We start from the raw sequence: 15,876 nt of genomic DNA, 5'->3' as shown, positions 1-15,876 counted from the left end.
TACATATAATAAATTAGACAACTGGAGAGAGTGTGTGTGTGTGTGTGTGTGTGTGTGTGTGCTTTTCCTTTACTTTTTTCTCCATTAGCCCCAGGCATTAAATCATGCCTTACTCCAGTTTCCATGGGCAGCACATTAGTGGTTGTTGGTCTGTAGGATAAGAAAAGACAGTTATTTTTGAGGCTAGATGGAGGCTGTCCCCATCTTCTCCTCCCTAATGGCCCTCAGTACTCTAGAAGTGCTTTGGTGACCATGTTTATGGTTGGTCCTTTTAATTTTGAGGTATCTTGTTTCCATATTTCCATTCTCTTCATCTGCCTCTTATAGCCTTGTATTATTCCAATGAATATCCAGCTTTGCTTGTTTGAACAAAAGAGGGAGGAAGGTTTGACTGTTAAACGCTTCTCTTAAGTGGGGCTCACTTGTTAGTTCCCAGTAATAGCTCCATTCAAGAGAATGCTCCAGTGTCAGTAAATGCAGCCTGCTCACGCTACCCTACTTATGCCCATTCTGAAAGCCCTGTTTCTGGGGTGAACCCTCTTGTCATCTTCTTTGTCCAAGTTCTGGGGGTTCCTGGGGTCTCCTTGGAAGTGTTGGGTGCACTTAAGGCTTCTGGAGACAGTGAGCAGGTGATATTCTGTGGTTGTCATGCAAGCTTCAGCTGGAGCAAGTTTAAACCCCTGGTGGGAACCAGCTCAGAGACCCATTTTTCTCGTTTGAGAGAAAAGTGAAGGGCTCTCAGGTTATTGGGGAGCAGAGGTCCTTTTATTGTTATTGCTGCTGCTGTTGAGGATATAGCACAGCTGGAGGCCAGAGGTTGCCATTCTTCCTGATAGGGTCTCTCACTGAGCATGGTTGCTCGATGACTGGCTGGCAAACCCTTAGGGATTCACCTGTCTCTGCCCTCTTAGCACACAGGTGCACACGAGCAAACCCAGGTTTTACATGAGTGCTGGAGATCCAAACTCACTCTACACCCCAAGCAGCCTCCCCAGCCCTTTGGCCCCTGCTTCTGAGTGAGGATGTTTTCCTTGTCCATCTGCGTGCCTTGGTTTCTTGGGCCTTCATGAGACACCACTTCTGGTTTTCCTTTGGGAAGACGAAGGGTGACTGCTGTTTCCTTCCTGTCTCCCAACCCTGCGGAGGCTCCGTAGAAGCTGTGCATTCGGCAGGTTGTTTGAAAGCCTTTGATGGCAAGCGTGCTAAGCAGAGACAAAAGGACAAAAGGTATTAAGAAAATACCTAGAATGCGCCATCGCATAGACAGAAGAAAGGAGAGGTTTCTGGACTGGCAGCCTGGCAAGGGCTACTGTTTATAGTGGGTATCAGCTTACGCTTGTGATGATAAACAGTTGTGGTGATGGCTTCACAGCTGTGTCACTGCCCTTAATGCCACTGGGCGGTGCACCTAAAAAATGTTTAACCTGGAAAGTTTTATGTTGTGTATATTTTACCACCGTAAACTATTTTATTTTGAAAGAGAAAACTAAAATGCCCAAAGGAGGTTTCCCCCACTTATCACCCATCCCTCTCAATTTCCTAATCCCATTATTTCTGTCCTTGACTTGGTTTAATTTACTTGGGGAGGAGAAAGCTGTTCACCACAGAGTTACTAATTCGTTGGAAATGATAATGCACCTGTGAGATAAAAATGATTATATGTTGAGGAATAGCACTTATTGATAATTAAGTGTTTCATTCCTTCTTTGCTTCCCCAAATGGAATAAATAAATATTTTAGACATAATCAAGTTTGTTTTCTCTATTCAGGCCAAACAGACAGGGATGTTGAAGATATATAGATGCTAAAAATGCTACCAATGAGTCTTGACACCACTAAACTGTGAAGGCATGGAGGCTTCAATCCAGGCTGTCTTCTGTTAGTCAAGAAAATGTTTTTCCCCGTTTTGTTTATCTTTATTTTTTGTGTTGTGTTTTCACATCACTTGTGGGGAGTGATGAGTCCAGATAAGAGCGTCAGGTTCCCTGGAACGGACGTTACAGATGGTTGGGAGCCACCCATGGTGTGGGTGCTGGGAATTGAACCCAGCTCCTCTGGAAGAGCAACTACTCTTAAGCACTGAGCCATCTCTTTATCCCCGGGAGAAGCATTTTTGTGATACATAAGTATCAGGGCCTGTAGGGTTAGAGACAAGGGACCGTCAAGGAAAAGTGCAGAGTCAGAAGCCAAAACTGTGCCAAGAGCTGTCTGCTCCCTCACAGCCATGTGCATTTTAAACCCCAGTTCCTAGCTGATTGCCTCCTTCCTGTCTGCCTGGTGGCCCAGCACAGGTCTCAGCAGTAGTGACCTGGAGCAGCGACTTCCATGGTGGACCAAGGGCTTGGGTGGGAACACAGACACAGCTTGAGTGGGAGAGCCCTGCCCTTGCCTCTGTTCTGCTGAGTATGAATCCACTGGGCCACTAGGGGCCTCCAAACCTTTGGCGGACCTCTACCTCCTGGAGGGTCACTGGTTTCACCGTCCTTCCTAATAGCTCGCATGGGTTCTACTTATCCACCCACATTCTCAAGCCTCCTGTCCAGAACACTACGATTGGCGAGTCAGCAACCTGGCTGGAGGAGATATATGGTCCCCTTCTGCAGAGACCGCAGGAGCCTGTCCCCTCGCTGTATGAGTGTCCTGTGACAACTTATCAAAAGCTTGGTGACTTAGCACCAGTCACTGTGCCGTAGGTGGTGGCTGCTCTCCCTCCCCAGCTGTAGCTGACCGTCTGTGGCGTGAGGTGGCTGGTTGTGACTGTACTTCCTACCGTGCCTGCCTTTGCCCTCCCATGACCTTTGCTCTGTATCTTTCCATCTCCCACCTCTTATGAGGACACCAGCCGTTCAGCTAGGAGCTCTCCTTAAACCTGCGATCCTTAATCACATTTGCAAAACCACTTTTTTTCAGGGATGGGGTGTAGGCATACATTTGGAGGGTCACTATTCAACCCTCTACAGTCACTCCACCTAGCAGTGAGGTAAAACACAAACAAAACAAACAAAAAAAAACAACATTAACAAAACTCTAGCTCATTTGGGCTTGTTTATTTGCAAGGTGCTGAAGTGGGCCCAGGCCAGAGGGATTAGCTTCCCAGGCACGGTGACCCACAAGCTTGAAGCAAGGGATATGAGGTAGGGGACGAATGGCTGAGGAAAAGGGGACACCCAGAGAGGAGGAGTCAGGAAGCTCTGTAGGTTCTCTCCGTGGACACAGCCTGGGAAATGTGAGCCTCTTTTTAGATAGCCCCTGTGTGGTGGCTGATTCTGGCACAACTTTAACCCACTGGGGATGAGAAAACATCTCATCCGGGCCTCCTCAGCAGACAATTGTGCCCTCTTTAGAGCATGTCAGACACCTGCCTCACGAGTCTACAATGGTCCAGGCTGTGTGTTCTATGTGGAAGCATCAGTGCGGTGTTTGGTACATGGTGACAAATGGCACAGCTTGAAGACCATGATTGCATTTGTGGGGTAGCCCCAGCCCTCTGTTTCACTGGAGGTTGTTTGAGAGCGGGGAGCCACCTTCTTCCTGAAGACTCTTCCAGAGCCTGCTGTGGGAATCGTGATGCAGAAGCTCAGTGTGTCAGCTCCGTTTCCCTGGTAGTCCCCGGAAGGTGATGGTAGTAGAGGTGGCTGTGTGAACCACAAGGGGCTTGAGATTCTCTTTCTACCTTGGATGGCTGAGCCCCAGAACAGACACAGAAGCTGAAATGGACTGTCTGCCTCCTAGTCATTGATAGAAAGCACTGACAGTCATACTATATAACCAGTCAGTTGGATTTTTGTCTCCCCATGCTTCACATTAGGCCTGTTTGCATCTTTGGGGATCAAGAAATGTCATAATTTGTAAACAACAGACCTCTTTCAGTTCTGGAGGCAAGAAGTCAGAGCCCCCGTGCCAGCATGGTCAGCCCTGGGAAGGGCTCCTCTACAAACTTACCGAAAGACACCTTATTGTAGCCTGACTAAGCAGGAGAGGGGGAAAACATTTCTATAGGAAGCCACTCTGGAGGGTTTCTTTCTCATGACCAGCTTCACCTCCCAAAGACACACACACACACACACACACACACACACGCACGCGCACACACACACGTCCATAGCAGAGTCCTGGGGGTCCAGATCTGGGGCTTGCTGTATGCTTGTACTACCTCTACTTCCAGGTACCAAGTGTGAGGTCCAGAGAACAGAAGCAGGTGCCCAGGTTCCTCCCAGGAAAGGCTGTAACCAGGCCCCTGCCTCATCGCTGTCTCTCCATCTCTGTCCAGGTCCCCTTGCACATTAGCGCCAACACGACAGCTGTGCTCAATGCAAGGTGGTAGACCCACCATGTGTGGGCCCACGTGGTACCCTGGGGCTTACTGAGTAGGGTCACAGATGTGGCCACATACTGGAAACGCTGTTGGGGGTGGAAAGAGAAGAAAGGAAGGGGCAGGAGGGTGGAGAGCGGCACGCAGGATGCTGAGCGGCAGTCGCCTGCCAAAATTCTTTAGTGCAGCTTGTCTAGTAAAGCCGGCCTCCAGCCGAGTAAATACAGTGGATAGCTGACGGGCTGACAGCAGGCATCAGACAGTCTTAAACTGCCCCAAATCCACAGCGTGTTTGAAGCGGCAGCAGCAAAAGGATGCCCGCACAGAACAGAGGCCTGCAACTTTTAATAGTTCCTTCCAGGCCTCAGGATGTCCTGATGAGGTATTAGAGGAAGTCATTCAGGAAGAAAAGGACCAATAACCGCCTCCGCATGGAGGCCGACCCGAGGGCTAGCCATCGAAGCTCACAGAAAGGGCCAGCAAGGCCCCGCAGAGATCCAAGAGGCTCTCCGTAGCCCACAAGCCTGCCTCCGCACAGAGCCAGACCCTTGTAAATAACAGACAAGTATATTTCTTGTTTGCTTTGGGGCAAATGTAAGCCGCACGGTGCCTGCTGCATGTGGGTGGAATCCTGACTATTGCCTCACTATTGGAAGGGTGCTGGGTACAAATCGGAATCACTGCTTAGCACATCTCCATATCAGCCCCCCCCCACTGCCCACCCATCTGGAGCCTGTCCTGACTGCAGGCCACCCTGCACATCCTGCAGAAACCAAACTCACTCCTCCTCTCTGTTTCTTCTTTCTTTAGGGTTTGGCTTTGTCACTTTTGAGAATGAAGACGTTGTGGAGAAAGTCTGTGAAATTCATTTCCATGAAATCAATAATAAAATGGTAAGTCTGGAGGGATTTTTCTGGAATAGGGAGCCCCTGTGTGTCACATCCCTATCTTGTGAGTGACCGCAGCGTCAGTGTCATGCATACAGCACACGGAGCGGTATGAGGGCAAGGCTCGCAGAGTTCAGCCCCATTAATGGTAGAGTTGTGAGAAACAGTAGCCAATAATCTCTTTCAGTGAAGGGCCATTTGGAAGTAATGATGTTTATCTGTAATACCAGTACTTACATTTAGGAGGTTGAGGCAGGAGGATCACCGCAAGGTCAAAGCCAGCCTTGCCTGCAGAGTGAATTCCAGGCCAGCCAGGACTATGTAGTGAAACCTACCTCAAAAATCCAAAAATAGGCTGGCCAAATGATGGTGGCGCACGCTTTTGGTCCCAGCACTTGGGAGGTAGAGGTAAGCAGATCTCTGTGAGTTTGAGGTCAACTTGGTCTATGTAGTGAGTTCCAGGACAGCCAGAGCTACATAGCCAAGTTTGATCCTCAGAAGTCCAAATAAAAAAACGCTGGGTATGGTGGTGTGTTCTTAGAACCCCAGCACTGCAGAAATGGGACGCAGGCAGATCCCCAGGGCTGACTAGACAGCCAACCTACCCTAGTTGATGAGTTCCAAGCCAATGAGAGACTCTAAGGGTGGAGGTGGGAGGGGGCATTTCTGAGGAGGAACACAGGGATGGTCTTCTGGTTTGCACACATGTGCACTCCCTACACACAGTTATACGCATTACCATCCCTACATACATACACAAAGCCAAAATAATTATAGAAACAAAAAAATCCAAATAGTAGGTATTCAGGCTATCCTACAAAAAACAACAACAACAACAAAAGAATTTACTAATTTTTGGAGCTGTTCATCTGACCATCTCAACCACTCTGTGTTGTAATGCAAACGTGTCCACAGGCCCAACATACGTGAATTCCTGTAGGTGGATCATGGTACCCCCCTCTCCTTCCCTCCAACACAGAATCCAACATTCAGAGCAAGCATTCTGCGTCTTGTTGCATATTCAGCTCTCTTATATTTTAACCATTTGATAATATAAAAGAACATTTCCAAATAATATAAAAGAACAGGCAAAGGCAGGGCATGCTGGGTATAGTCCACAGGCTGGAGTTTGCAGCCCCCTGCTTTCTATCATGCATTTTGGGGGGAAAGGGGTTTTGCTCAAACTCAGAGCTGCTCTACCCCTGCCTCCTGAGCGCTCGATTGAAGGGTATGTCCTGTCCTCCGGCCGTGCTTTTGATGGAAGGCCCTGGAGGAGCAGATCTTAGTTGGAGATTTGCCGAACTGTTTCTTTCTGCCCTCATAATCAGCTGCCTCCTTCCCTTCCCTGAGCTGTTCCTCCTGGTGGAGGAAGCCTCAGGAGGGGGCTGGTTCCACTTTTGGAATTCTGTAGAGTCAGGGAGTCCTCCCACAGGACTGGCCACCAGAGGGTGCCGTGCCCTGAGTGGTGTCTGCCGGGCCAGCTCTTTCTCTCATCTCACACTCCTCAAGTTGACTGTGGGGTGACAGACCCCCTTGTTTGTTGGTTCTAGGAAAAAAAAGAGAGCTCAGCAGGTGTTTCTGGACCCATCTGCAGGTCCCCCAGAGCACAAACATTTTGGTTGGCCAGCAAAGCCTCCGGCCCGGAGAGAAGAGGGTGGGTAGGCGAATATGTGCTCCGACCGCAGCTGTGACTTTGATATTTCTTCTCCCTTTTGTCAAAACATTCCTTGCTTCTGAAACATGCATTCAGATATGCATTGTATATTGGTCTGATATGTGTTCACCAACTTTAGATTCAATAATAGAGCTTTTAGTGTGGATAAGATCAAAGCAGTCTGCTTAGCATGTGGTGCTACAGGCTTGATTCAATATTTGACTTGCTAATTTTTTCCCAGGGCACTAAAATAATATTGTTCATATTGTTCCTAGCCATCATATGCATCCGAAATGAAAATCGTCTTTCTTTGCATAGTGTCTGTTGGAGGCATCTGCACAGGCATTAACATGGGTGAGGGAGGTGGGCGGAGGGGCACAGCACAGGGTCCTTCGTAGGCTTTGTCCTCCAGGTGCAGTGACCTTCCAGACGGTACCTCCCTCCCCACCCTAGGTCAGGGTTGCTGTTTCCTAAACTAGAGAGGTGGGGAACCTACATCTGTGTGCAGCCTTGCTGATCCGCTCCTCCGACAGAGGTTGTTGGGCCTCAGAGAGTGACAGAGACAGCAGAGAATGAGGACAAATACCCTTCCTGCATCCCCAGCAATTTGCTGGGAAGGGCATAATGAAGACAGGAGATGAATCCCAGTGTCACTCTTGGTAGACTTTGAAATAAGCCTATGATACAGGATGGCAAAGGCTTTATTGTCTCAGTGGGGAAACTGAGACCCAAGATTGGTCCCAGGGCTACCAGTGTGAAGGAGCATAGGTTTTGAGCTTCCTGGCTTCTCAATGAGCTGTGTAGACTCTTGTCTGAGTGTGGGGTGAGAGGGTAATCCCCCAGATGACCAGGGCAGGGGGGTAAGGACATGCTGACTAGGAGCCAGAGACGCTGGCAACCACTTCCCTCATGGACCGGTGCCACTCTTGATGTAGGTAGCACTGACTAGATAGTAACCGATGACTTTGAGGTGCCTCTAGTATAAAATTCCTGTCTTCTTGTAATCTGGGAATGTTCTGGCTCTGTAAGAAATAAGCAAAATTGGAAGTAGACAGAGAAGGGGAAAGCATGGGGACAGAGTAGTTCAGATCCAAGGCTTCAAGGTGTCGGTGGAGATTCTACCCAGAGGAGGAGCAGCAGGCAGAGGTGCTGGGGAGCAGGGGCAGAGTCAGGTTACTGAACCCCAGCAAACCAAGCTAAGCCTGCCGCTTCCCTGCGTTGTTGGTAGAGGAGCCTGTAGCCTGAGTTGCTTTTGGATTCACCAAGAAAGGAAATGCATTTAAACTGGTGGTACTATGAGCCACCCAGAAAGACCGAGAACTGGAAGACCCCTAAGCCGAGGCAGTTGCTAAAAGGGGCACAGGAGAGTTTGCTATTCTGTGCTGTGAAACTGGGAAGGACAGTCCCCAGCCCCTGCCCTCGCCCCTCAGTATACCTGTGTACCCACGTTCTCATATTTGCAGATCTGATGGGGCTCAGACTTGAAGCCAGGGCCTCAGTGGCATGCACCTGGCATTCAGCAGACTTAATTCATAACTGTGGAGTGAGTAAAGGAGTTGGTAAGGAGCCAACCACTGACTCAAAGGCACACCGTAGTTCTCAAAGCCATCTCTCCTCTAGTTTGGTTTGTGAATCTCATGAGCTTTTTTAAAAGCTCTTCAACAGCTTGGAGCTAGGGCAGGTGGAAGGGACTGAGGAAGATAGGATCACAGAACGGCCTCCTACCTTGAGGAAATTCCTCCAGGGTGGGGTAGAAGTTTGGGCAGGAAGTCTCCACCTGGCACTTTCTGTTACAGGTGGCAGCAACTAAGATTTTAGAATGTGTACACTTTGGTTGCTAGACACTTGCTTGGTGCACCTTGCCTTGAGTTGATTGCCACACCCTTTCTGGTATAAACAAGATCAAACCATTTCCCCCATTTTACATATAGGCAAGGCAGAGATGAAGCAGCTGCCCAAGGCCACACAGTCAACAAGTGGCAGTTCCAGAATTCAATACCAGAAAGCTGCACTCCTGAGCTCATGACTGAACCCATACATAAGGCTAAACTTCCTCTGTAGATTACAATGAAAGGCTATCGTGATGGTCTTACTGGGTTAGAAGACCTGCCATAACCACTGGGCATCCTTTCCCCCTCAGACCATGTAGTTTCTTGATCTCCTAACTGAAGGTCAGATTCCCAGCCAGGGGAGAGGACCAAGTTTGGGCTTAGGAGTCCTGGTCAGTCCTGAATCCAGGCCTCTTCCCTTGATCCTGGGGGCATGGCAGGGAGTTGGCTGCCACTGGGGCTCAAGGTCCAACCCACAAGAGCTTGGTCTCAGCCCTGGCCGGAGCAAACACACAAATGCAGGCTTGGAGCAGCCTCATGCTCCTCCTCTGACCACTCTGCGAGCCCCAGTGTGGGTGCAGGTAATAACGCCTCCCATGGCGGCATGCCCCTGATTGAAGCAGTCCCGATTAGTCAGTCACCAGAGCCCAGCCTGCAAGCAGCCTCCTGATGTGCCAGGCAGCCCCAGGGAAGGAGGTGAGAATTGACACAGAGCCAGCTTCTGGATTCCTCAGAGGCCTGGTGCAGCTCCCCATCTCCAAATGGTATTGGAGAGATGCTGGTACCCTTTGGGTAAGAATGGAGGATGTAGTGTGGATGGTACCGGGGTAGAGTCTCTCCTACACCTCGTTCACAGGGTGTTGGTGTTTCCAAGCACTCTGCTGGTCCTGTGCAGGCCCAGACAATGCCACTGCCCACCTGCCTTTCCCACAGCATGCTAACCGAGCCCTGCCAGTTCTCCAAAGGGACGGCTGGAGCTCAGTGGGAAGGAGGCATTTGCGTAATGGGACAATCACAGGTGGAAGAGCTGAAGTTTGTTTTTTTCTTTTGTTTTAACCTTTCTGGGCTTTGGAAAATTTTTTTCTTACCTGTTTGTGCGTGTGTAGGTGTGAGGGTGCCGTGATGTGCGTGTGTGGAGAGGGGAGAAGACAGCTAGGAGTCAGTTCTCACCTTCAAGTGGGGCCCAGGGATTGAACTGAGATTGTCAGGCTTGGCAGCAGTCACTGAACAAGTACCACAGTAAGGGAGGAGGAGGCTAGGAAAGAAAAACAGCCCCTGCTTAGTTTAGAGCCCCTTTTCTTAATTCCTCTATTTAAGGCATTTGCACTTACACAAATCTGATAAGCAAGACATTGGTATAGGCTCTGTCTTGGAATGAATGGAAGCCTAGCAACCCCCCCCCCATGCACACGCATCATGGTTAGCAGGTGGCCTCGGGGTGGGCATCCTGCTGTAGCAGGTAAGGACTTCTGAGTCTCTGTCCCTCTTAGCCTAGGACTCAAGAGTCATTCATGTGCGCATTGGAGAGCTGAGGGAAGCCCCATGGAGCATGCCCACTAATGATGGGTTCCAGTGGTGCTGTGGTACCGCCCAGTGGCAGGACAGTGCGTGTGAATGTGGAGGTAGGAGAGGACACCTGGCGAGGCACTCGTCCCCTGCCAGCCTGGTACCCTCAGCGCCACCTGCCAGTCTCTTTCTCATCAGAGAAGGATCAGTTAACCCTGGAGCCTCCCAGAACCCAGATCTCCTCTCTGTTGAACCATTCTGCTCTGACCATCCTATGAGGCATACCTATTGGGGATAAGGATTAGATCCCCTGTCACCACGTAAGGACCTGCTGGATCAGTTAGAGACACTGAGAGCTTTGCAATCTGAGACAGAAGCCCAGACCCACTGCTGCTTATCACATGATTCCTCCGTCTGCCTCTACCTGTTTCATCTCTGCAGCCCAGATGAAGCCCTGGTTTTGTTCCTGGTCCCAGAGGCCTTGCATACTTTGTGGTCACATTTATAATCTGGAAGGCTGGCAGGAATCCAGCTCTCTTGAAAATGCTGTCAGTGACAGCAGGTGACAGCAAGTGACCTCCGTTTGGCCTAAGCCAGGGGCCAAGCTTTCTGTAAAGGGCCAGATAGTAAATATTTGAGGCTTGAAGGACCATATGGTCTCTGTCACAGCTATTCAACACCGCCATTGTAGCCAAACACTGCCCCAGACAGTATGTAAATGAGTGGGCGTGGCTGTGTTCAAATAAAAGCTAATTTACAAAAACAGGATGCAGCCAGCTGGATTTGGCCTACTGACCATCATCTGCAAGTGAGGCCTAAAGTAGCTCAGAGCAAGTCCATTGTGGGTGATGCTTGCCTCCAGGGCCCTGAGGAAAGGGTTTTAGCTTAATGATCAGTCAGTTTTACCATACAACAGTGCTTTGTGAAGCAGAGAGGAGAGAGTGCCCCCAGCAGACAGTGGGTGGGGCTTGAGGAAGCTGCACCCTGTAGGAGAGCATCATTCATAAGAGAGCAGCCAGCCATGAGCAGGGGAGATGGAGTAAAGGTCACAGGGTGGTGCTGTCCTCCCCATGTGCCTCCTTGGCAGATGGCACCACAGACCCTCGCTGCTCAGCATCTCACCGTCCAGTGCCACAAACTAGCTTCGTGACCTTGGGCAAGTTAACTTCTCTGCTTGTCCCCCTTCTTAAGACAAGTACTTGGGGCGGGGGTGGGGGTAACTGCCGGAGAAAGGGCTGCGACTCAGGATTACTCAGGGTTTGAAACAGAGCCAGGTCAAACCATGCTCCATCATAGTGATGGATCTTTTTAGTATCATTATCATCATTCTCAGAATCATTGATTGAGTAAATGTGAGATCCTCAGAGAAGAAGGTCGGAGGACCAGGCAGGATAGTTCCTGAGTCCCCATGGGAGGTAGGTACTCTAGGTGCCCCTGATTGGAGGTGATTCCCAAGAGAGGAGCGGTCCACAGCCTCTGAGACAGAGCAGCCGAATCCTGAGATGGGATTCTGTTTTTTTGTTTTGTTTTTCTTTGTTTTAAGATGATTTTTTTATTTTATGTGCACAGAAGTGCAATTTCCAGCAGAAGCCAGAAGAGGGCGTTGGCTTCCCTGAAGCTGGAGTTACGGCCATTGTGAGCCTCCCGTGGTGGGTGCAGGGAATGAGACTCAGATCCTCTGGCAGATGCCTCTTAAGTGTTCGACCACCACTCCACCCCGTGATGTGACATGGGGTTCTTTAGGTCCCAGGAGAGCTGAATCAGATCCTTTGACTAAATCGTTTGTTGAGTAGGTTCCAGAGAGCTCATAAGCATATTGTGATCTGCAGCCTGTCCTCTTCAGTTCAGAGTGCACTTGGGGGACCAAGCAGAACACTGAGGAGCAAGGCACAGCAGGACAGCGAGAGCGCCCTGTTGGCTCTCCAAATCAGGACCACAGTGCTGGGCCAAGCTGGCCCTGGAACGTCCCTGAGGCTAGGGTTAGCATCTGTGTCCTGCTTCTGGCAGAGCGCCTGGTGACACAGCTCTTATCCTTCCCTTCAGGCATCGTTCTCATCCCCAAAAGCTGAAAGCTCAGTTAGGAACCAGCCCAAAAAGAGTGGGGGTGGGTGGGTGGGTGGAATTAACTGGGCTTCTGTGTTCACGATCCTATTTGTAGCATCATTCTCACTCGTAAGCTAATTTTAGCCATCCATTCTGCTTCTGTTGCCATTTATAAAATGAGAATGTCAAATGCAATATTAAACAAGCAGGATGAAGGCAAAAAAAGGAAATGGCAGAGAGGCATTTAATAAATGAATCCCATGTTTACGTGGGAGAGGGAGAGATCCCGAGCCCTACGCATCACACACGCATGTGTGCTCACGCCCGTTTATGTACAGGCTCTGCTAAGGGGAGCCAAACAATTTGTGTGTTGGGGGGAAGCCTGGGGGAAGGGGAGGAGTAGTGGGGGCGTCTGTGGGAAATCTGCACTGCTCTTCAGGCAGAAGTCATTTAGCCTGCAAGGAGGGAACCTCCTGTCAGAGCTCTGGCCCATTTGCCCTTCATGGGTCCTCTGTCAGGTCAGTAAACAGAGAGGGAGTGACGACAGGGTGCTGAGCCTCTGGATTCCCCACACCTGCTCAGCTGTCCTTCCCCCCACACCCCAACCCACAGGGTGTGGGTCCTTGAGAGGCCGGCACACAGAAGACTGAAGGAAGCCCTTCCGCGTCTTCTCTAGGCCTTGAGACTTCTGTCTCGGGTCCTTTCTTTGGCCTCTTCCTGCAGCTGCCCCACCCACACCCAGGGAGCTTCAGGCTGCTGCTGAAGCAGCGCCTTCCCTGTTGTCACTACTGCATGGTTAAGTGCAGCCAGCTCTGGGCGGGGGTAGACACCCACTCCATCTTACAGCCAGATTTGGACACCTGCCGGGGGCCAGGCTTCCTCTTCACTTTGAAATGCCCTTGCAGGTGCCCGCAAAAAAAGAACAGCTGCTGCTACCGCGTCAGCTTTTTCCTCAAATAGTACAGCCTGCCAGCTCCCCTAGCGCACCTTACAGATGAATGCAGGGAGCTGGGACTACCTTGGGGTGGGGGCCGGGGGTGGAAGGGTCCTTTAGGAATAGGGCTGGGCCCTGCAGGTGGGAGGGGCTGTTGCTTTTGGTCTCGTACTTTGGAATCAAAATGAGCTTGGGCATGAACTGGCTTCCTCTTCTCCAGAGGTTTTCCTGTAGGCTTTGCGTAGAGCAGGGTAAGTGTTAGGGGTTTCTCCGGGGTGGGGCTTTGTAGGATTGGTCTGTAGGCTTGGCCCCAGTGGGATAGGTGCCATGGTCAGGCTCTGCCTTGCAGATGAGAAGTCTGGGTGCAGAGAAGTTAGCTGTGCTCAGCCCCAGAGCCCAAAGGTAGCTGTTAGAGCAGGGAGCTGTACTTGAGACTGCCCTCTGACACATGAGGCCCACCCTGCCCTGGGTGCAGTTGTTAGGGGGCGTGTCGAAAGCAGCACTGGAGGAGACTGGAGACTGGAGACTGGCTCTTCTCCACCTATCGCCCAGACTCTTAGCACGTGCAAAAGGAGTCACATCCCCTTATATTACCTCCGTGTCCACATGCTAGCCTCCTTGCTCGGTGCTTAATATTACTGGTTGATGACCTACTTCACTTTGCCATCGCCGGTTTTAATAAAAACACTAAGCAGAGGAAACAGTGGATGAAATTAATTCTGTAAGTGGTGAGGAAATTAATTCTGGAAGCTGGAGTTGGGAATGACTTCGTGGAAGAAATAGCATCAGATTGGCCCTCGAGGACTCGGGGGCGGTGCAGGGGGACCGGAAGGGCCGGACCCAGAGGAGGGAGCTGGGGTTGGAGGTTGGGAGCCCTGTGACTGGATCCTGGCTGTATTCTGGCGTGGTAGGTTCTTTCTTCTCTCGAGGCCTCAGTTTCTTTATCAGGGAGGAGTCCAGTTAGGCTGTTCCACCAAGTAAATGACCACATGCAGCAAAGTGATGGAGAATAGGGGGCATTGTTTGAGGGCTCCATGTGTGACACCCTCTGCCCAATAGCGAGTATATATGTTTACTATGTGACCCATGGAAATCTCTTAAACATCACACACATGCATGTACCAGCACACACGTTCACATGTGGCACGACGTTTTTTCCTTCCCCCAGAATAACATAGGGAGCCTCCTGTGCAAACCAAACCGGATCCTGATGCTTCCTACATGTGGGTCCAGGTCATTTTTGTCCAGCATGTGTCTGACGGAGGATGGCTCAACTGGTTGCCTTTATCTCTTCTGCTGGCATGCCCATGGCTGCCTTTACTACAGTTGTCCCCTTTGTGTCATCATGAGGGTTCCATGTCCGTGAGAACGTCTTAGAAGTCGAACCAGATGAGATGCCATGTCCAGATGGCGTCTCTGGTGCCTGGCAACCAGATCTCTTGAGTATGAACTTACAGGAGCCCCACCAAGGATCTTGCTTTCCATGGGGTCCTCAGAATGGGCAGAGAAAGAAAACAGGCAGTGCTTGGGAGGAAGGAAGGTCTTTGCCTTGAATGGCAGAGGTTATGTGGGGAATAGTGAAAGGGTCTCTGGAGGCAGGCCTATCTGCCCCTGCCCTGTGGAGACATCTGCACGGCTACCAGGTTCTGGGGAAATCCTGGGTCTATACAATGGCCCTTCCTCTCCCTTTTCTGAATACCAGCAAAGAGGTTGACTTGTAACATCAGATAAGCAGGATCCACCTGGAATCCTCTATAACCAGCTAGGGAGGAACAGCCACGTGATTTAGGAAGAGGCCAAGCTGATCCAAGGTCCAGCCAGGCCTCTCGGGGCTGTCAAAAGTCTCTGTGCAAAGACAGGCGTGGGTCAGCCTCGCCTGAGTTCTCTGTTTCACTCTCCCTCCTGCCAGCCAGACAGTCAAGGTCAGTGTCTGCACACTGGGGAATTTTAGCCTTTGAAACAGGCCTCTGGCTTCCTGGGGAAGGGAAGTTTTCTAACATGATCTGTTTGTACACACTGGCCCTTTCAAGCCAGACAGCACACCCCCAAGGCCCCCACCGATTGTTCAGGGTACATCAAGGCCACAGGTATAACTCTTGGCTTTCCCTCTGGCCCTAAGACTGCATGCTGATGGGACTGTTTGTGAGGAAGCAGGGAAAACAAGTCTTTTTACTCTTCAGAAATCACCTTCCTTCTCTGATTCCCTGGCTTTCCCCGACAGATGCTCAGTGGTTGCAGGGACTTCAAGTTGTTGCCAGAGCAGCCATAAGGAAGTCTTCCCCATAGATGCTCCAGTGCCTTTCCTAAAACAGTACTCTTTGATATGCTCTGTGCCTTTAGGCAGACCTCAAATCCAGATGCAGGCTATAAAGCATCTGAAGGCTGGCCTGTTTCTACTCTAAAGCATAGTACGTGCAGGAAACAATGACACAAGCTTGTAGTCTTAGCTCCTTAAGATGCTAAGATAGGAAAATGGTGAGTTCAATGGCAACCTGGCTACATAGACAACACAGCACAACCCTTTTAAATAGTAGATAGACATATTGTCATAAAGGGGAACCCTTGAGTCCATTAGCCAAAGGATTATGAAAGCTAGATTAAAGTACCATGTCCCTGTTGAAAATGGTAACTGTTCTGATTACAAAAGAAACTGCCCCTATGTTTAGAACTTACAAAACAAAGTTAGCAACTTAATCACGGACAGGAAGTTT

The 15,876-nt window shown here is 50.3% G+C and overlaps 1 protein-coding gene across 13 annotated transcripts in view; it reads left to right on the top strand.

The window, feature by feature from the left end:
* Positions 1-15,876, top strand: part of Msi2 (musashi RNA binding protein 2) — a 354,017-nt gene that overhangs the window by 283,131 nt on the left and 55,010 nt on the right. For all 13 annotated transcript variants that reach the window (XR_005878381.1, XR_005878382.1, XM_013117652.3 and 10 more), the window contains one exon: positions 5,123-5,205. Coding sequence is in view for 11 of the 13 variants with exons in the window: in XM_013117652.3 (XP_012973106.1) it covers positions 5,123-5,205 (83 nt within the window). In the remaining 2 variants the exon portion in view is untranslated. The remainder of the gene's footprint in view (positions 1-5,122; positions 5,206-15,876) is intronic.

Source organism: Mesocricetus auratus, unplaced genomic scaffold, assembly GCF_017639785.1.
Source record: "Mesocricetus auratus isolate SY011 unplaced genomic scaffold, BCM_Maur_2.0 Super-Scaffold_100007, whole genome shotgun sequence".
Lineage (NCBI taxonomy): Eukaryota > Metazoa > Chordata > Mammalia > Rodentia > Cricetidae > Mesocricetus > Mesocricetus auratus.
The sequence above is the reverse complement of the archived record's forward strand: the minus strand, read 5'-3'. Positions and strand labels throughout refer to the sequence as shown.